The following is a 21,917-nucleotide window of genomic DNA, read 5'->3' as shown; positions in this document are numbered from 1 at the left end:
TTAGAACTGTTTTCCCAAAATGCTGCTTTGAGAAATGGTGAGAAGTTTAGCAGTCACTTGGTTTATTGCTTTTATGGCACTTACATAAAAAGAAACATTATTTTTACATTTTTTACTTTGTAGTTTTGGATGCTTATAAAGCTCTCCTGACTGAATTGTTTTTGAAAAAGATGAAAGGAAATTACACTCAAATTTAGAATTTTTCTTGGGGAATGATTTCATAGATGGTGAGGGTGATCAGGCTGCTTTAATATTCCTTTAAAAAGCAGCTCAGGAGCAACAGATGGTGGAGATTCTGACAGAATGACTCTTGTTCCAGGGTAGGAGCACAGTGTATGTGCACAGAAACCCTCAGCTCAGGGACCCCTTCTGGGTCATTCTTCAGGACTGCAGAGAGCTTGAATTCCCACAAAACGTAGGTCAAGGGGGATGGAAGCTTTATGTAATTTTTCTTAATATGAACACTAAAATGATCATCATTTATCCTGTTTGAGGTCGATCACCTTACAGTGACTCTGTGAAGTTGAAACCATGGTGGTTTCACTTTTATAGATGAGGAAACTGCAGGGGCCCTGCCAGAGAGGCAGCAGCACTGGGGAGTGGCTGGGGGCGGTTGGAGGCCTGGTCTGTGCCCACGGTGCTGCCTGGAGAACTTAATGCTTAAGAGTGACTTTAGTCTGGAAACTGGGCTTTAATACTGGGTCTGACATGACTTAGTACAGCAACAACAGCTGCCACTTAAAACTGCGTGACCTTGAGTAGGTCATTTAACTCCTTCAAACTGCAGTTTCCACAACTGTAAAATGGGTGCTTTTAGGATCAAATGGGATAATTTATTTAGTGCAGAGGGCACACTAAACAAATGGTTAATAGTTATTATAGTTGTCATAATGCTTACTCTTGTTTTGTGGTTTCTGACATATCCATGTTTCTGTGGCCCAAAATTTTAAAGCACTTTTTCTGAAGCACAGTACATAAAGTGGCTACTATTTCTAAGTTACAATATTTATTGGCTTTTCATTATTTGTCCAGAAGGACTACTATGAATTAGTAACTGAAAGAGATGTTTTAGTTGCTCTGTGGCATGTAGGATCCTCCTGGACCGGGGATTGAACCCGTGTCTCTTGCATTGGCAGACAGATTCTTTACCACTGAGACACCAGGGAAACCCTGAAAGAGATGTTTTAGTTTCAGCAGGAGAGATAAGTTATGCAGAATGACAGTCACCTTAGAAGAGATGTCACTGTTTTTTCCTGCCTCGTAATTGTGTCTGTGCTTGCTTTTGAGAGTGGGAAGGGAGGGAGGGAGGCAGTGCTCCAGAGCGAGCAGAGGGGTCTTGGTTTTTCTCAGAACTTGTGCAGTGGGGCTGGGGAGTGTTTCAGGCTGGATGCTGTTGAGAGCTCGCAAGACCACAGGGTCCATCGTCTGGAGAGGCTAGGCCAGTGATCCTGAGAGAGGCTGTGATAAAGTTACGTGCTGTATCACCAGCCCTGCTGGTTCCAGGGGTTGGAGGTCAGGATGGTGATGGTGGCAAAACTAGGTTCAGTGAGAATAAGGGGGTGGGGACTGTGAAAGGCTGGGGTTCTGGGCAGAGGGGAAGATTTTTTATTAAGATTTGAGAAATAGAGTGATGAGGTCTAAAGGGTTCAGAAGTGGATGTGTGAGAAGGGCTGTGAAAGCGTTCCTGGGTTGGGCCAGGGTGGGACGGACGTGTCATAGGAAATGACCAACCAGGAGACTGGCTCTCCAGCGTCGGACCTGCTCACGGTGGAGGCAGGACACTGTGGTTATAAGCAGCCGGCAGACTGGTTGAGGACCAAGGGTGGGGTCAGCATTCTAGAAAGTAGTGCCTCTTAGTGCATTTTTACAAATGGAACATTGTTCTCTTTTTTACAGATCACTAGAGAGTATGTCGGAGAAGGCAATGGCAAGCCACTCCAGTATTCTTGCCTGGAGAATCCCAGGGATGGGGGAGCCTGGTGGGCTTCCGTCTATGGGGTCACACAGAGTCGGACACGACTGAAGTGACTTAGCAGCAGCAGCAGCAGCAGAGAGTATGTGCTAATGCAGTGACACTTTTATGGACTTTCTGGTCATGCCTGTTTACCTGACGCATTGTTCTTGGCAGAAGTCTCAATTATGGAATAATAATCACTTGTAATGATTCCCTTATGATTTATTTATGTCATTGTAAAACTGGTTAGGTGTTTATATACATGTTCTGTGCTGCTGTTATGTTTGGAACAATGCTGTCTATAGCCTTTTCATTTTGAAGAGTTATTAGATTCAGCATTTCCTGGTGCAGAAGACTATTTAGAGAATTTTGTCTCTTTGGTAAATAATTTTTAATGGTTAATTTGGGAAAAGCTGAATTTGATTGTGTGTAGCCCTTATAATTATGAGCTACTTACATTGGCTTCCTTTTGTATAGGCGTTAAAGTTCCTCGTAATTTTCGTTTGTTGGAAGAACTTGAAGAAGGACAGAAAGGAGTGGGCGACGGTACAGTCAGCTGGGGCCTGGAAGATGACGAAGACATGACACTCACAAGGTGGACAGGCATGATCATTGGGCCACCACGGGTCAGTGCACACATTACATTTATTTCCTATGAATATTTTAACTTTATGCATTTTATTTTATGTTATTAATATTAAAGAGTTAAGATAACTTTAACTGAAACAGTTCCTCACTTTTTACTTATTTTTGGTACATTTGGGTTTTCTGGAGGAGTCGGGGGGAAGACTGGTGTGATCATTGCTGTCAAAGTGTTTGCAGTTCAGTAGAGGAGAAGGCATGAATGCAGACGACAGACTGAGTGTGGCAGAGCGTGTTCACTGTGGGACTGTAGAATGTGTCTCTTCTAGCTGGAATAATTGAGGAAGGCTGGACAGGGGAGGAAGTTGCCTTTGGAGTGCCTAAAGGACTGGCTGGTAGGATTTCAGAAGGTGATGGGGATGGAGAGCATTCCAGATAGAGAGGAGACGAGGTGAGGCACGGGGCGGAGGGGTACTTGGGAAGAGCGAGCAGTGTGCTGTGATGTAACATGCTTCTAACCAGCCGTGTGTATCAACGGGGTTCCTAAACTGGTCTGTGTTGAGTGCACATTGCTGTTGGCCAGTGACAGTTGATTGGCCTTGGAAATGTTCTGGCTTCGCTGTCTTTACCTGTAGAATATGTCAGAAAGGCTGATTCTTGCATGTTTCCTAGTGTTGTTGGCCACAGACCTATTGTTTTATTTTTAGGTCTTTCTCAAGTTCCTGACTTTTTATTTTTACTCAAAATCTTTTTTAGATTGGGAAATTTTTTTCTACCTTGCATTCCACACAAAGGCCCCATTTGCGGCATGTCCTGCAGCAAGTCTTTTAAATATGTTTTGTATGACCTTTGACCTTGTTAGAACACAAATTTGAAGTTTCTTTTTAGTCTTTGGTTTTGTGTACTGTTTGCTACCTGTAATGGCACTATTTCAACTGTTTTGCTTTTGGGTAGAATTTAGATTTTTTGATTTTTATAAAAGAAAAATGGTCAGGTAATTAGCATTGATAACTTCAGACAAATGTTTGTTTACCATTTTCTGGTATTCCTTTGTCGAATTTGTGCACTCTCCTAAACTAACAAGTTCCCTCTTCCTCCACTGCTCTGATTTTTCCATTAGACATGTAAGGAAGGAAATAAAATGCTGATGGTTAAAATTCTTATTGTTTTATAACTCAGTATTTGTAATGAAAACCTTGATTTTTCACTACCTGTGAACAGTATCACCATGGTCTGTTTGGTAAAAGTAAGTGCTTATAACTTTTGAGCATTCTTAATGAATAACTTGAAGATTGGACAGTCTGAACTGAGTGGAATATGCTTTCAGAATTATTTAAATTTTTTTCTTTTTTAATTATTTATTTTTGGCTGTGCTGGATCGTCACAGCTGCGTTGGCTTTTCTCTTTGTGGAGAGTGGCGGCTACTTTCTAGCTCTGGTGCTTGGGCTTCTCATTGCAGTGACTTCTCTCGTGGAGCACGGCTCTTGGGCTCAGTGGTTGCAGCACGTAGGCTCAATAGTTGCGGCACGTGGACTTCATTGCTCCGCGGCATGTGGGATCTTCCTGTATCAGGACTCGAACCCACGTCTTCTGCATTGGCAGGCAGATTCTTTACCACTGAGCCCCCAGGAAGTCCTGAAATTACTTAGATTTTATTTTTCTCCCATTTGTTCCTCTGAGGGAACTTGAAGAGTGTTGGAGTTTGTGTAAAGTAAGACCCTCAGCCCCATAACCTAGTTTGCAGATACCTCTCTCCCAGTTCAGGTCATCTGCAGGACCCCCGCACTAGCTGTTCCCTGGTGTCACTGAACCACGGAGCCCCTGTGTCCGGCTGTGCTCACTGGGGGCCTGGCGGTTGTAGGGTAACTTGAGGGTGGGCCAGCTGGCAGGGTTTCAGAGACAGGAGTGCTTCCTGCCGCTTTCTGTGGTGGTCGACTTGGAGCCCCTTCCCCTTCTTGTGGTGCAGGAGGGCGCAGCCTGAGTGGACCCTGTCCTCCAGCCAGGCTTCAGCCCCCTTGCTGAGCTGGGGGGCTGGGTGAGGGCTTGTGATCCCAGCATTCGTTCAACTGCCTTTTAATTAAACTTACAGGCATCTCATCTTGGTTGTTTTTTCTTTGCAGGGTACCAGATTTAGAACAGTTTTTCCCCAGCTTTAGGGTAATGTGAAAATTGCTACCTTAACATTCTGTTACTTGGTTAGTTGTTTCTTGTTTTTTATGTTATTAAGATCCCTGGTTGCTTTATATTATTCCAGTATTTATTTGGATTTATATAATTAGCAGTTTTGTTTTCCATGTTTGTTAAATTTTTAGCATTAGAGATTTAGTAACTTTTCCAAGTTTACTTTTATGTAAGTGAAGTACCGTATCACTTTAGAAGTTCTGAGAATTAAATGAATTAATAATTAGGCAATAGGAGAGTATCTGACTCTAGTATATAGTTTGTAAATAGTAGTTCCTTTTACTTACTACTCTCTTCTTTACTCTAACAGAAAAGCTTGGCTGTTAATTTAAAATCCAGAGATGATAAAATTAATCCAGGGTGTCAAAAGTTAGGATGTTTTATTTCAAGCATTGTGGGCTAGTTTAAAGGTTTTTTTTTTAACTTTTATAATTTGCATGGAGTGGAATGCATAGGTCTTACCATGACTTTCAACAGGTGTATCTTGTCACGCGCACCTATGTCGAGATACAGACCACTTCTGTCACCCTAGAGAGTCCCTTGCCCCTCCTCCACCCCAGGCCTGACCCAGTCACCACTTCCTACACCCTGGAGTATTGTGCCCGTCGTAGAACTTGGTGTCAGTGGAATCATGCAGTGTGTGTACTGAGAGGCCTACTCCTTTTGACTGGGTGCAGTTCCTTGGGTTCACCTACGTTGTCTTATCCATGCGCTGTGTAGTGGTTGGTTTCTGTTTATTACGGTGGGGATATGCCACAGTGTGCTTGTCACTTCCCCTGATCGTGGTTCTCTCTGGTTATTGCAAATAAAGCTGCTGTGATTACAGGTCATCTTGTGAATGTAAGTTCATTTCCATTTCTCTTGAATCAAAAATGCCTAGGAATGGAATTGCTGCATAGTAGGGGAGTTAGCGGAGAAGGCAATGGCAAGCCACTCCAGTACTCTTGCCTAGAAAATCCCATGGATGGAGGAGCCTGGTAGGCTGCAGTCCGTGGGGTCGCTAAGGGTCGGACACGACTGAGCGACTTCACTTTCACTTTTCACTTTCACATATTGGAGAAGGAAATGGCAACCCACTCCAGTGTTCTTGCCTGGAGAATCCCAGGGATGGGGGAGCCTGGTGGGCTTCCATCTATGGGGTCACACAGAGTCGGACACGACTGAAGTGACTTAGCAGCAGCAGCAGCAGCAGCAGCAGGGGAGTTAGGGGAGGGGATTTGAATGTGTGTAGTGAAATGCATAGGAAAAAATGCCGTATTTTTTCCACAATAGTTATACCAATCCCTATTCCTAGCAAACTTGGAGAATTCTGATCATTTCCATGTACTTTGAGTATTTTTAAGAGTGTGAGATTTTTCAGGGGCTTTTTTTTGTTTTCTTGTAGTTGATTTGCAATGTTGTCTTAGTTTCAGGTGTACAGCAGAGTGATTCAGTTTTATCTCCCTGTGTGTCTGTTTTTATTTCAGATTATTTTCCCTTACAGATGATCACAAAATACTGAGTATAGTTCCCTGTGCTGTCTAGTGGGGTCCTTGTTGGTTATCTGATTATTATACTTTGACTGCAAGTTCTAGAGAGGCTGATATGCATGTGAGTGGAGAGCAACAGACAGGTGTCTCCTTGGCCTTTTTAGTTCTTTTTAAGCCTCTCTGGGTCCTGGGCATACTGTTAATATATGCTTGCTGTTGAACTTAGATGAGTTTTATATAGCTGTTTAGTTTTTAAAAATACTGAAGCATTTGTTAATATATGTACAAGATTTTTGTATACATTTTAAACCATGGTTATTAATACCCGAGATCCACCTCCACTGGGGAGATTTCTTACTATAGAGAAAAAGCCGTGGATCTGTTGGGGTGACTGAGATCCATAGATGGTCGCCTTCTTTTTTTCTAGATTTATACAAGAATCAACAGGTATTAAATTTGTCACTTTCATTTATGTTTTATTTTCTTGTTTTAATTGCACACTATTTTTGCTAACCATATAGATCAAATAAATTTGTTGAAAAGTAAATTCTTGATCACACACATGGCAATATTAAGTACATTTATCTTGTGCTTTTCCAGTTTATTAGTGCTTGAATATTGTTATTATTTCTGCCTTCCAGACAAATTATGAAAACAGAATATATAGCCTGAAAGTAGAATGTGGACCTAAATACCCAGAAGCTCCTCCATCAGTTAGATTTGTAACCAAAATTAATATGAATGGAATAAATAATTCCAGTGGAATGGTAAGTTAAAGTAGTTATTTTTACACAACCTATAAGTTTATAGTCAGGAGAACATTAAAACAACAGAAAAGCAAGTGGAAGCTGTTTATTGGGTTGATAACCCTAGTTAATTGAGTATTTTTATTATGAAATGTTGTTGGATTTTGTCAGAAGCTGTTTTGTGTCTGTGAAGATAGTCGTGGGTTTTGCTTTTTTTCTGTTAATATGGTGTGTTTCGTTGATTTTTGTATGTTGAGGATTTGCACTTCCTGGATAAATTCTACTTGGTTATGGTGCATAATCAAAATGTCTGTGTGTTGATCAGGGTCAGCCACAGGTGAGAGTTCATAGCTTTCTCAGTCTTTGAAGCCTGTGTGCAGCCTTGCACACGTGTGTGTCTCCTGGACTCTCAGGTGTGTGTGGGACTTTGTAGCCTCACTGGACATCTCTCCCAGCGTTTCCTGTGGGGTCTTTGGTCCTCTTCCTGCTGGCCCTCTTGCTGCTGCATCAGAAAGTAGAACTATTAAAACAGTTTTTTCTTTAATTTTAAAAAAAAATTGTATTTTTTATTCAAGTATAGTTGATTTACAATATTATATTTGTTTCAGATGTACAATATAGTGATTCAGTTTTATAAATTATACTCCATTTAAAGTTATTGCAAAAGTATGGTTATCTTTCCCTGTGCTGTACAACACATCTGTGGCACCTGTGTATTTTCTAGATAGTAGTCTGTGTCTCTGGTGTCACATATTGGACACTGGTTATTTTTGACAGGTACCAGGGTGGAGAGGGTGTGGTCAGGGAATAGGTGGTCCTCAGTAGGTGAGTTTCCAGGGAGCTGCCAGATAGGCCAGGCGATGGCAGGTACCTTTGGCTGAGGCTTTGAAGGGGCTGAAGCCCCAGCCTCTCCGTCTCCCGCAGTGGAAGACGAGTTCAGCACAGTGCAAAGAGCATGCTGGAGTGGGATCTGAAAGGAGAAGTCAGGGTTACTGCTGTCTGCTGATCCCTGGTGTGAGTAACTGCCCAGGCCTTGGATTGTGGCCCTAAGTATTGTGTGGACCTGTGGTTTTATAATGTTTGCTTTTGTGAAAATAGTGCCTGACTGTGGATTTTTAAAGCCCTTCTTATTAAAGTACATCTAGTAAATTGGTGCCCAAGTACTTTAAACTGCGTAGTTAATTGTACTTTTTCCCTTCCTTTCAGGTGGATGCACGAAGCATACCAGTGTTAGCAAAATGGCAAAATTCATATAGCATTAAAGTTGTACTTCAAGAGCTAAGACGTCTAATGATGTCCAAAGAAAATATGAAGCTTCCACAGCCACCAGAAGGACAAACATACAACAATTAATTTTAGTGGATCTCAAACTTGTCTTAAATCAGCAACCTTCTACTCATGTTAATGTCTTTATTAAATATCACAATGCAAAATACCCACACATTAAAGTAAGATAATTCCAGCTGGTAAACATGACCTGGACATTTGTAAGAGTATATTTAATATATGTACACCCATTATATTTTCAGGTAACAGGAGGAAAATTCATCAGTCTTTTCTTGTTAAGGCACCACCACTTAAGCACGCGCCTGGAGTCCTCACTGGAACTCAGGTTTGCAGGTGAGAGCACGGCAAGAAGTGTCGGCTGGCTGTGCAGGCAGGTGTGTTTCTGACGAGAAAGCCGAGAAGGAAACTCGAGTGGCGTGCTCCATCATCTTGCTTAGAGAAAGAGCTTCAGTTGAAATTGTCTAAAGTAGCAGGTACAATGAATATTGTCACAAAGTGTGTTCATTTTTGAAGCGGTATGGGTGCTGACTACTAGTAGTATCAAAAATATGTTCAGGATTGTTTTGATACCTGTATTTATAATAAAAAATGTTGTGGGGGAGGTGGATGAATTTCTGTTACAAGCTGTTCCTGTGTGTTCCATGTAACAGATGTGGTAAATATTTGTTTACAGTCTTTGTTGGACAGACCATGCATTTACGTTTAAATGAAATCAAAAAGGAATTAGGTGTATGGATATGTGATTTGGAGATTAAAGTTAGTCTTAAATTGTAAATAAACTGTGGAATGTGTCTTCAGAAACGGTGCCATTTCTGTTATGTTGATGTGTGTGCACAGTAGCTTGCTGAGATTGCAGAAATTGGAGTTCTTGTAGCTGTTCGTCTATACACACCGCTCGTCATTTACCCCGTATGGTATACTTCTTGCAGATTGGAATCTGCAGCGTGTTTCAGAGTACAGATTTCCTAATAGGCTTTAATTTCTTGTTAGGAGGAATAATCCCAGGTATTATGTTTTCCACTTGATTTCACTAGAAATATTATTAAAAGAGATGTCTGAGTTCTAGCAGTTTTTATAAAATTTAGATTACAGATTATCCAGATAAACATTCTAGTTTTCTTCGTAGTATCTGCCCTCAGTGCTCTTAGTACTGACTGGGATTAATTTTTTCCACTTACCCTTAACTCTGGCAGCTGTGTAATTCTGAATTGAAAGTTCACTGTGCTCTGCTTTCACCACAGTGACTTGAGGCTTTGGGTCGCTGTTTTTCATCTCATAGTGCTTGGGTGTACTACTTTGTTGAAAATCCTTACTTCTTAAGAGTTCTGTTTTCTGAAGAAAATAGACAGGTGGTCATGTAATAAGAACTTATTTCTCAAACAGTCCCTGACGTGTTTTTATCAAGTGCATTCAGAGTTAAAACTCTGAGCTATCTTTTCTTGGCCAGAATACATTAAAGTTAGCAGCACTGTATCTAAATTTACTAATTTCAGTATGACTTTAAATATCAAAGATGTTTAAAGTGACACATAGAGAATGTATACAGACATACTAGTGCCTGTGTACTTTGTTAAAACAGGCTTGAAATGGACTGTTGCCTTGGCATACACTCTTAAAACATTTTAACTGGTTGAGATTAAGTGGAATCCCACTGACATCGTCTGTAAGAGTGATGGTTCCTGATGGTCTGGATTGGCGCCAGTAACCACCTGACTGCTGTTTGTTGTTTCCACATTAGTGGGCTGGCCACCTGGGCCCCTTGCCCTGTTGTCTTCTCTCATTCCCACATCCAGTGTTGTGAAGGCCTCGCCCCTCTCCCCGCAGGTGTGCGTTGCCTTTGAAAGGCCAGCAGGTAAGACCCTCGGGGATGATCATATAAAAATTGCTAAAGTAGAGTGTTTGTCCTGTTAGGTCAGTGTTAATCTTGAATGGTTTTAATTACTAATTTTCAGAATCCCTTATTTAAAAAATATTTTTTCGAGTACTTTAAAGGCATTTGTTGTTGCAGGTTTATGTGTGACTTTTCAGGATTTTGGAACATAAACTTTTGTTACAGGTAGTCAGTGGTTGATCTTTTGGGTATAAAATAGAAAAAATTATTTGAAATAATCTCTTTAAAGGAATTTATCACTTCAAATTTGAGAAAGTGTGTGGAGAATTGGTTTGACTTGCATATAGTTTATAGTCTGGATTATTTATAACTGATTCATTGACTTAAATACTTTGCGCTAAGTATATATTGTTATTGATAAATACACATGAAATTCAGTTGTTTTGAAAATTTAGAGGACACAGTTGGAAAATATCAATGTATTTTTTGTTCTAGATGTGGTGTGTGGTGACGTGGGTGTGGCGGAGCAGGCAGCTCTGGAAGGAGCCTTGTGAATTGTTGGCTTTGGTCAAAGTTGTTCTTCCTGATGGGCACACAGCCGTGCTCTCATATCAGAAGCATGTGTGATGCCGTCTGGTGTCATGAGTTACAGGACTGGCGAGTTACTTAAGGGATTTCTTTCCCCCCAGATTTCCTTTTATATTTTTTAGATGCATATGTGTAGCATTACAGTATAATTAATTGCTGGGAAGGATCTAAAAGGTACTGATTTCACTTTTCTACCAGAAAACTATGAAGTACCAATATGATTTTCCAGTAACAGCTTGGTTGGCTTTTGGTTACATTCACAGAAAGAGTCTGGCTCCTGAGATTTTGGAAAGTGTATGTATTTTGTATATAAAAATAAAAACATTATGAAAAGCAGCGGATGCAGTATGTTACAGGATTGATAGGAGCAGTAGCAGTTAATTCCTTCCCAGTACTGTTTTTATTGAAAAGCAGGAAGTATATGGAAATAGAATGTCTTTTATGCTAAATTAATATGCCTCTGAAGTTACTAAACTGTAGATGGAAATGTTATTATAGGTCATACTGAAAATGTTGGTTATTTTATAAGCATAGTAGAGTATGGAAAAGAAAAGGTACACCACAAGTATTTTCTGAAGAGAAAAGTATTGAAGGTATTTGATGATAGAAAATAAATGATAAGTCAAAACCATCATCCTGTGAAGTAAGGGAGTTTGAGGAACTCATGGAGTGAGTATGTCATTAAAAAAAAAAATTAGTGGATCTGAAGAGATCCTCATGGAGTTTACATCTTTAATAGGACAGTCTCACTAAAGATTCCCTAAAGGACTGTTCCATCTCATTTTCACATTCAGTCTGAAGAAGTGTACAAGATTTTATCTTCAGGTTCATTTATAAAGTCGGTGATTAAAGCCAGCTGGATTTCACTTCTTAGAGTCCAGGAATTGTCCTCCCTCCAGTGGTGACTGACCAGATTGCGTGTCAGGACTGGGCACTGACCCCTGTGCTCCGGATGTAGGCTTACTGTGAATCCCTTCATCTTGTCTTTGTTCCGTAAGAACAGTTGCTGACATCTGAGGTTTTAGCAGCCAAAATATTATAAAGTGAAGTTAGTATTCCACCTTCAAAGGAGGGCTAATTATTGACACTGAGGAGCCAACAGAAGTCAGAAACCTGTGGGCAGTAAAGAAGCTGACTGTTGAATACATTGAGAGTGAAACTTTGCATTGTTGGTTCACTGCACTTGAGTAATTAAATATTGTTCACAAGTTATGGGGAAACACCGCTAACTACTGAGTGGGTAGTTTTCCTGTATCTAATATAATAGTTTTTTTTTTTTTAAACAGGAACTTAACAGTAGATAGCTTTACCAAGTAATCTGAAGATTAACCATGTAATGGAAAGTGGAGGTTTTGACGTGACACCTGCATTAAAATGTAAAGTTGGTTACAGTACTTACCATCAATGTTTTTGGGTCCGAAGACTCACCGTTTTCCAGTCAACAAACCTGGTCATTGTGAAGGCTATATTACACAGGGCGGAGTCTTATAGCCTGTGTGGTTTGTCCTTAACAGGAGAGAAGATTAGATTTTCTCCACAGTTGGTAACTGACACAAAGAAATGTATTGTCTGACTGCTTCTTAAGCCAGGTTGTTCAGATAAGTAGTGATTGTCAGATTATATCCACTAACATAGATTATCTTTTTGTTGCTGTAATTTAAAACATCATCTGAATACCCAAGTGAAAAAATTGAGTTCACAAGAAAGTGCAGTATCTAATTGCCTGGGTTTCTTTACCTTGAGTAACATGTGGACTTCCTTAAGGAAAAAAATAATTCTTTTGGACAATATTGTCTTGAATTATTTTTGTTAAAATATTGTTTAATGCATAAAACTGTGTTAATGCAAATGTATATACTTCTTAGTCCTATAAAATTATAAAGCCCAATAAAATTATAAAAGTTACACAGTAATTAAAATGTAAAAGACTTTAATACTGAAAATGTTTTATTGAATTAATCTCTACTTGAAATGTAAATATTGTTGTCTCTCCTTGGCTTTCTGTTGTTGCCATGTCTATACTATGTGCTGCTGGACCTTAGTTTTTTTTTTTTTTTCTTTTTTCTTTTGCCGTACTGGTGCAAAAAAACTTTTTTTGTGTTATCTGACCTTTATTTGGTATAAACACACTTGTCCATTAAGTCCCCCTCTGTGCTATTCTTTACCAGAGAACTAGAACTCCTGAGTTTCTGGCTTCCACTTTGAGACCGCAGTTGTTTTAAACCCTGGGTACTCAAAAATGACCGTGACACTCACTCTGCTGTGTTCATGGCCCTCTATAGACAGAAACATAATCTGTGATTGGTAATGGTTGATAAGTTGATCTGTTAGTAACATTGTTTTAAATCTGGGTGATATGGTTTAATCCCTTGTATGTTACAGCTAAGTGCTGCGATTCCCCATGCTTAGTGCTGCGAGGCGCTGAATGCATTTATTGGTTTAGAAAGTAGACTGCAGGTGAACGTGGCCCCTCCCTCTGTGAGTCTCATCCATGGCTCTCTGGTGAGTCCCCCTCACCTGTGGTCGCTGTGTCTCCCTCTTCATCAGCCCGTTCCTGTTCTCCATCATGTCAGGTAAATCTGTTCTCTCAGCTGCTCTTCTGATCATCCTGGATGTGCTCTCTGCACATCAGCTCTCACCACAGACTTAAAGAAGACTCGTGATGGGGCTTCCTTGGTGGTTCTGATGGTGAAGAATCCACCTGCAATGCAGGAGACTGGGGTTTGATCCCTGGGTTGGGAAGATCCCTGGAGAAGGAAATGGCAACCCACTCCAGTATTTTTGCCTGGAAGATCCCATGGATGGAGGAGCCTGGTGGGCTGTCCATGGGGTCACAAAGAGCCAGACATGACTTAGTGACTGACACTGTGAGCAGGGCAGCTCACACTACCTGCTGTGCGTGTCTCCTTGCTTGTGCCCTTTGTTTGCCCCATCCCCTCGTTACCTGGGTCCTCTCGCACCTTCGCTGCCACTTTGATCTGCAGGTCTTCTCACTTGTCACTCTTGTCCTGTTTGACACACAACATGGGAGGGCATGTATTCATCTCACACCGTGGGGGCACACAGCTCACTGGCCCACCAGAAACACAGACCCTACCCTGAGCTGAATCCTTGTGTGTGATGCTTTTGCTTTATTTGCTTCTGAGAGTTATGTCTAAGTCGCCCATCATAGTAATAAACTTTTAATAATATTTATAAATGTATTCTAATAATTTAATATTCTTTGAATTAAAAAAATCTCCAAAGTATATTTTTTGAAACTATAAATCAAAAAATGTTTTCTTATTTGAGATATTTAAGATTATTAGAAATACATTTTTGAAACCAATGTACTTGGCTACAAAGAAATGTTGGAATTATTTATTTAGATTAAAAATTATTGACATATCTGCCAGAAACTAGGCTACTTTTTATGTGATGCAGATTTTACTGAGTTCTGTTCAGCAGACAGGCTGGGGTGTGTTTTTCAGCCCTCCCTGTGTTAAGTCCTGGTAAAGACATAGAGGTAGACGGTACTATGGACATTACAGGCCTCTGCCAGTTATAGTCAGCGCTGGTGATGGAGTGAGTGATGAGGCCTGTGGGCCTCCCCTGGAGCTCCTCACTGACAGCCCTAGGGCTAGCCCTAGCCCTAGCACTGTCAACCATGAGGTTCTAAACTGAGCTGGTGCAAATCCTAGGGCCATTTACCCCATGGCTTTGGGCCAGTTAGCCCTGTGTCCTTCAGTTTCTCCTGAGAGGAGGTTATGCTTACCCTGTAGAGTTATGGTTTCATGAAATAGTAGAAATGCTTTTAATCACAGTCAGATACACAATGATTTATCAATAAATGGTAGTATTAAAAAATGTTACTTAATTTAAGAACATTCACTTAAATCGTGTTAAAATATGCATTTACATCAGGTCGTCCTCCTGTGTAAGGGGTAGGCTGACTTTCAAGAGGTTATATGAGGTTCTATCGTTCCGTTCCGTCGCTCAGTCGTGTCCGACTCTTTGCGACCCCGTGGACTGTAGCCTACCAGGCTTCTCCGTCCATGGGATTCTCCAGGAAAGAATACTGGAGTGGGTTACCATTTCCTTCTCCAGGGGATCTTCCCGACCCAGGGATCGAACCCGGATCTCCCGCATTGGAGGCAGATGCTTTAACCTCTGAGCCACCAGGGAAGCCCATATGAGGTTCTGTAGGCTTCATTAAATCACTCATGGTTGAAGACAGACAGATGGTGTTCTGGGTGTTAGTGAGACCTGACATACCTGGCACCCCTCCCCCAACCCCCTGGGTATTGTGGCCCTGGTGGGTCCATCCCTGGGGGGACACCACTCCTGCCCTCCCATGTCATGTGCATTATTAGTGCCTTTATGATTGTTGGCATCATTGTTCTGACCAATACAAGTTACAAGTGGACCTGGAGGGGAGTTGGTGTGGTTCATCCATGCATTCATCTCACACCGTGGGGTCACACACCTCGCTGGCCCACCAGAAACACAGACCCTGACCTGGAACCTAGAGCAGGCCTGCAGAGGCTAGAGCGTTCCTTTTGTCCAGGGTGTGTTGAGGAAGCCCTGGACAAAAGGGACTAAGCCATTTGAGCTAACTTGGTGTGAAATGTTGCCTAGTAGGCTCCTTACTGGAGGGTAGTGACTGACATCTCAGTCAGAACCTCTTGTATACCTGGGAGGGGGCTCCCTGGAACTGAAGCCCCACTGCATGGGGCTCCACCCCACCTGGAAGTCTCCTGTTTCTTGCAAAGTCAAGATGTAAATTACATATCATAAAATTAACTTTTTAAACTGTTCAGCTCAGTGACTTACCATATCCACAAAACTGCAAACATCACCACTGTCTAATTGTAGAACACTCCAGAATGATGGATATTTGGGCTTTTTCTGTATTTTGGCTATGATAAGTTAACACTGTTACAGACGTAATGAGGACCTGTTTTCATTTCTCTTGGGTGGATACCTAGAGGTGGAAGTCATAAGGTGACCCCATGTTCAGGCATTTGGGGAACTGCTTGGCTATCTTCTAAAGTGGCTAAGCCATACATCTCCACTTCCTCACCGACACCGTTACTGTCTTTGATTCTCACCATCCTAGTAGGTGTAAAGTAGTTTTTGTTGCAGGTTTTCCTAGTCACTAATGATGCTCAGTGTTTTTGTACAAGATCACTGGCTATTTGCATATTTTCGTTAGAGAAATGTCTACTCATGTCCTTTGTCCATATGAAAAACTGGCTTATTTGTTGTTTTATTGTTGAGCTGTAAGAGGTCTTTGATTTCTGGATACCCAGGTGGCACTAGTGGTAAAGAACCCACCTGACAATGCAGGAGACAGACACAGGTTTGATTCCTGGGTCAGGAAGATCCCCCGGAGGAGGACATGGCAGTCTACTCCAGTATTCTTGCCTGGAGAATCCTGTGGAAGAGCAGCCTGGTGGGCAACAGTCCATGGGGTCACAAAGAGTTGGACATGACTGAAGCAAACTAGCATGCATGCAGGATATCTAGATATTCTGGATAGTAGACCTAAATTAGATACATGGTTCGCAGATATTTTTCCTGTTCTCTAGGCTGTCTTTTCACTGTTTTTGATACTATTTCTTTGATGTGCAGATTTTGAAATTTTCATGCAGTATAATTTTTCTGTTTTTCCTTTAGTTACTTGTCATTTTAATACTGTGTCTAAGAAATTATTGCCTAGTCCTAAGTCATTGTGATGGTTAGTTTTGTGTCAACTTGGCTAGGTTGTAGTAACCAGTGATTAAATCAAATACTAATCTGGGTCCTTTGGAGATGTTCTGTAGAGGACATTGTCTTTAACAAAGTGATGAACCCACCTCCAGTCTCCTGAAGGCCTCAAGCAAAAACATATTTCCTAGAGAAGTTCTACTTCAGGATTGTAGTGTTGAGTGCTGCATGAATTGCCAACCTGTCCCCACAGTCACTTAGGCCAGTTCCTAAAAATAAATCTATCTCTATGCCTGTCTATATCTCTTTTCTTTATCTACCATTTATCTGTAATGTTGTGTTCTAACTGATATAGTAACACAAATGTACAACTATGTTTTTTAAGAATTTATACTGGTAGCGTTTACATTTAGACTTTTGGTCTGTTTTGGGTTAATTTTTGCATATGGTGTGAGGAAGGGGTTTAGATTCATTCTTTTGCACGTACATATCCATTCATTTTTAGCACCATTTGTTGAGTGGTTCACCTTTGTTGAAAATCATTTGACCATATGTATGGGTTTATTTCTGGGCTTTCAATTCTGTTCCGTTGATTTATGTATCTAGCCTTAATGCCAGAAGCACAGGTAGTTACTATAGTTTTATAGTTAGTTTTGGGATCAAGAACTCGGAGTCTTCCAGTTATGTTCTTTTTCAAGATTGTTTTGGTTATTCTGGGTCCTGTACATTTTCAAATGTACAATTCCTTCACTTTGTTGTTTAAATTTATTCCTAGGTATTTTAGTTTTTGATTCAGTTTTCAATGAAATGTTTTCTTAATTTCTTTTTTTTTGAGAGCTAATTATTTGTGTATAGAAATGAAGCTGATTTCTATATATTGATTTTGCATCCTGCAATTTTACTGAATTTGTTGAACACATATTTTTGATGGGATCTTTAAGGTTTTGTGTATGTAATAGCACATTGTCCGCAAGTATGGTTGTGCTTCCTCCTTTCTCACTTGCATCCCTTCCACTTCTTTTTCTTGCCTAATTGTTTTGGCTAGAACTTTCATTGCTATGTTGAATAAAAGTGGTAGAAGTAGACAACCTTGTCTTATTCCTTATCTCGGAGGAAAAGATTCAGCTTTTCACCGCTGAGTGAGGTGTTAGCTGTGGGCTTGCATTTTGTGGCCTTCACTGTGCTGAGGTGAAGCACACTGTACCCACTTTGCTTGGGGTCCTGTGTTTGCCATCTTACTGAACTTACTAGTGTGGATAGGTTTTTCGTGTAAATTTTTAAGGGTTTTCTGTATGTAGGTTTGTGTTATCTGCCAATAAAGATTGTCATCCTTATTTTCCACTCTGAATGTCTTTGATTTCTTCTTCTTTTTTTTAACCTAATTGCTCTTCTACTATCTTTTGCAGTCATAATTTCTAATTCAAGTTTCCTAGCTCATTTTTTCTTCCTTTCCTTAATTAAGAACTTTTTTTGTTTTGGAGATCTAGATATTTCTAGCAGTAACATTCATTATGAATTGGATAAAAGGTTTAGTTTGTGTTTATGTTTTAATCCAAGGGAGTATACTCTTGAAATGCTCTGTGTTCTGCAACTGGTCCATGGGATTTGGTTCCTTCAGTCCTCAATATGTTTTCCAGCAGTGTGTACTAACTTTCCATGAACTTGGAGCTAATAACCTGTGGAGAACAAGTTGTTCTAGAAGTCCAGTCAATCTGAAAAGGCTGTATTCTGTATGATCCCAATTATGTGACTTTCTGGTAAAGACAAACAGTGAAAAGATACGTGGTTGCCCAGGTTTCGGGGAGGGATGGGGAGGAAGAGGGATGACTGGTGGAGATCTTAGGACAGTGACTGTTCGTAATAGTGGAGACGATTCAGTTCAGTTCAGTCGCTCAGTCGTGTCCGACTCTCCGCGACCCCATGAATCACAGCATGCCAGTCCTCCCTGTTCATCACCAACTCCCGGAGTTCACTCAAACTCATGTCCACAGAGTCGGTGATGCCATCCAGCCATCTCGTTCTCTGTCGTCCCCTTCTCCTCCCGCCCCCAACCTTTCCCAGCACGTCCCAGCTTATAGAGTATACAGCAAGGAGAGTGAGCCCTCATAGTAATTATAAACTTGGTTTAGTAATAATTAGGGTTGTTTCATCAGTTGTAGCAAAAGTACTGCAGTAACTGAGGCTTGATGCTAGTAACAGGAGCAGCAACAGAGGGCGGGAGTACACAGATATTCTCTGTACATAAAAATGTCCTAAAATCAGTGGAGAGGAAAAAAAGAGTTTATTAGAGTAAGCAATAACTTTAAGAAAGCAATTTTGTTGAGATCCTTGTCGTACAAGTGAGATTGAAGTCCAGGAGGGCTGAAACTTGGCAGGTAACATCAGCAGTGGTAGGGACAAATGTTCTTTGTGGGTCTGTTAGTATTGTGTGAAGGTGTGGATTTTCTGAATCTCAGAGAGGAGCGGATCTGCATCCTTGGCCACCCCGGAAGTTCCTCAGCAGGGAGGCAGTCAGGTTTACACAGTCTGAGGCTGCAGCCAGGCACCAGGGAGGGGTCCTCCACACCCCCATCTGTGTGTCCCCTTGTGTCCAAGTCAGGAGCCCCAGTAAGAAGCGGCCACTTGGGTGGCAGGATGCAGAGGACGGTGTGAGGTTGTCACTGAAACCAGAGCTAATAGGGTTCTGGCGTTGGGAAGTAGCCAGATAGCAAGAAACCCTAAAGAAGACAGTGCTTTATATTCCTTTGCGTTGGGTGACAGCCTGGACAGTTTCCAGAAAAACTATAACCTGAGTGGGCAGTGGTGTGAACTGGCACACTCAGGATGAAGGACCACTTACAGAAATCTTGTTTCCTCTGTCCTAGTGGAGATTACAGTGGCTGGCAGAACCATGCTGCCTGGAGAAGATGCAAGGCCCGCAGTGAGAAAGCAGCTTGACACAACCCATCCTCATGTGTCAATTTTTAGGAATGCCGCTCTGCTCTTCACACGCATGGAGGCCATCTAGGCCATCTGGGAGCAAAAATTCGTGTACTTGACCAGAGGAGGCAGATTTCTCAGAGAAATAGGGCATTTGTTTATTTGTTTTGCTGTGGGTTTAGTTAAATGATGAAAATGTGCAAGCAGCAGACGCTATGGGTCGGACATGACTGAGCGACTTCACTTTCATTTTTCACTTTCACACTTCACTTTCACACATTGGAGAAGGAAATGGCAACCCACTCCAGTGTTCTTGCCTAGAGAATCCCAGGGACAGGAATCCTGGTGGGCTTCCGTCTATGGGGTCACACAGAGTCGGACACAACTGAAGTGACTTAGCAGCAGCAGCAGCAGACTTGTTTAGTATTGAGAACTTGGTAGTTGTGAAAATGTTCAGACGTGTTGAACTGCGGTTGTCATGTTGCGCAGTAGGAATCAGTGAAGGGAGCCCAAACTGGGTGAAACTTGTGTGTGTGAGAAACAGGCTGCTCCTGAAAGGCTAGTGAGAGGCCAGATTCATGTCCTGACAGTGTTCAGATGTGTTTCTGTTTCGAGTCTGGAGGAGCACGAGTACTAGTCGGGTACCAGGAGCCTGCTCCCCTCCCCTCCAGCTCTGAGTTGGCTGGTGGGAGATCTGAGGTGGCTTTGGCAGGGGAGCGGGGGGGAACATGGAGCAGGAAGCCAACCTTCCCCAAAGTGGACCAGGTCCCGTGGACTCATCCTTGCCCCAAAGTGTCTGGTTGACCATCTAGGGTGGTGTTGCAGCTGGAGACAGGCCTTGCTGAGCAGAAGCCCACCTGTGGCCCCCACCCACCACCACAGACACTCCCTTCATGTACCCAGTGCCCACACCAAGGTTGTGATAGCAGGCCAGCTGACTGTTCTGTCTGCTTGGATGTTCAGGATCTTCATGGGCATTAACGTGATCAGTGGTCTTCATGCTTTGTGCCAACTCCCAGAGGACCATCTGCTTGCCTCTCTCTGACCCCTGCGTCTGTGACCTCCCAGTTACACTCCTCCCAGGCTCATTGCTGACTAGTGGAACCCTTTGTCACTTCCCATAATCTTTTTTCCACAAATGATTCTGGAACCATTGGGATCACTATGCAAAACTAAACCCATACCTCACACCACATAAAAAAGTTAATTCAGAATGGATCATAGAAATGTAAAGCTTTTACATTTTCCTCAAACTTTTAGAGGAAAAAAATAGAAAAATGTTAACTTTGGGGGCATCTCGGCATAGATTTCTTAGATAACAAACCACAACAAGCAGGATTTGCAGAACAAAATTTCAAAACCTGAACTTCACTAAAATGAGTAACTTGTGCCTTTGAAAGACTCTGTTAGAGAAGAAAATGACCAGCCATGATTGGAAGAAAATACTGTGACTCACACATGTAATTGTCTCCCGAAGACATCTATGTCCCCATCCTGCAAATCTGTGAAAATGTTACATCACAAGGCAGAAGGGGGTCAGATTGCAGACAGGATCAAGGTTGCTCATCAGCTGACCTTGAGAAGAGGCTGGACATGTGAGCCCGGGGTGATCACAGGGGGACACTTGACCGTGGACGAGGGTCAGGGTCAGGGTGGTGTGATGGGCGAAGCTGGCTGTGAGGATGGAGCTGGGTGGGCCCCAAGGCAAGGGGGGCGAGCAGCCTCTAGACGTTGGAGAAAGGAAGAGGACATGCACTTCAAGCCTTCAGGGAACCACCACTTCATCTTAGCCAAACAGACATTTTTAAACGTGCAGAACTGAAAGGCAATACATTTGTTTAAAGCATTTAAGTTTGTGGTGGTTTGTTTTGATGACAAATTGAAAACTGTTACACTGGTATAAGAAAATACATAGAACTCTCAAAAATCGCCAATAAGAAAACAACCCAATAAAAAAATAGGCACAAATTGAACAGACAGTTGAGTAACAAAAATATACAGGTGGCAAGCACTAAGAAGATGGTTAATATCATTCATCAGTAGAGAAATGCAGATAGAAGCTGTGATGAGATAGCGTTACATACCTATGAATGTCTGAATTAAAAAGGATTGATAACCAAATGTTGGGGCAGATGTAGGTAAATGAGTTCTCATATGTTGCTGGTGGGTCTGTAAAATGGTATGACTTCTGAAAGTAACATCTACTATCTGACATAACATTTCCATCCCCAGGTATGCACTCAAAAGACAGTGACAAGCATATGTCCATGCAAAGAAATGAATACTCAGAATATTTGCAATAGTCATAACCTATCATGTAATAGTCAAATGTCTATCATCAGTGAATGGATAAACTGTGATATATCCATAAATGGAATGCTATTCAGCAATAAAATGAAATTTCAAAATAATTAAGTGAAAGGTGACAGTACGTACTATGTGATTTTATTTTATGAGGTTCTAGAAAATGTACTAATCCATCACGTCTACAGCTAGATGGTTGCCTCGTAACAGGACGTTGGGAGGGGAGAAGTCATAAATAAAAGAACTTGGGGATAATGGATAATGTTGTCTTGACTGTGGGGGTGGTTTCATTTATATAAATGTGAAATTTATCAAAATGTGCAGTTTAAACATATGCTATTTAATTGTATTCTACCTCAATAAAGCTG

General features: G+C 41.5%; 1 protein-coding gene across 1 annotated transcript in view; it reads left to right on the top strand.

The window, feature by feature from the left end:
* UBE2V2 (ubiquitin conjugating enzyme E2 V2) overlaps window positions 1-21,656 on the top strand; it is a 32,708-nt gene extending 11,052 nt beyond the window's left edge. Inside the window, exons 2-4 of the mRNA XM_088844474.1 lie at window positions 2,432-2,580; window positions 6,828-6,953; window positions 8,139-21,656. Of these exons, the coding sequence (XP_088700600.1) occupies window positions 2,432-2,580; window positions 6,828-6,953; window positions 8,139-8,285 (422 nt within the window). The 3' untranslated portion in view covers window positions 8,286-21,656. The remainder of the gene's footprint in view (window positions 1-2,431; window positions 2,581-6,827; window positions 6,954-8,138) is intronic.
* Window positions 21,657-21,917: the final 261 nt, after the last annotated feature.

The sequence above is a fragment of the Moschus berezovskii genome, chromosome 16 (genome assembly GCF_049115385.1).
Source record: "Moschus berezovskii isolate FMDL1 chromosome 16, NW_MosBer_1.0, whole genome shotgun sequence".
In the NCBI taxonomy this organism is placed as follows: domain Eukaryota; kingdom Metazoa; phylum Chordata; class Mammalia; order Artiodactyla; family Moschidae; genus Moschus; species Moschus berezovskii.
This window is presented reverse-complemented; position numbering and strand designations above follow the sequence as displayed.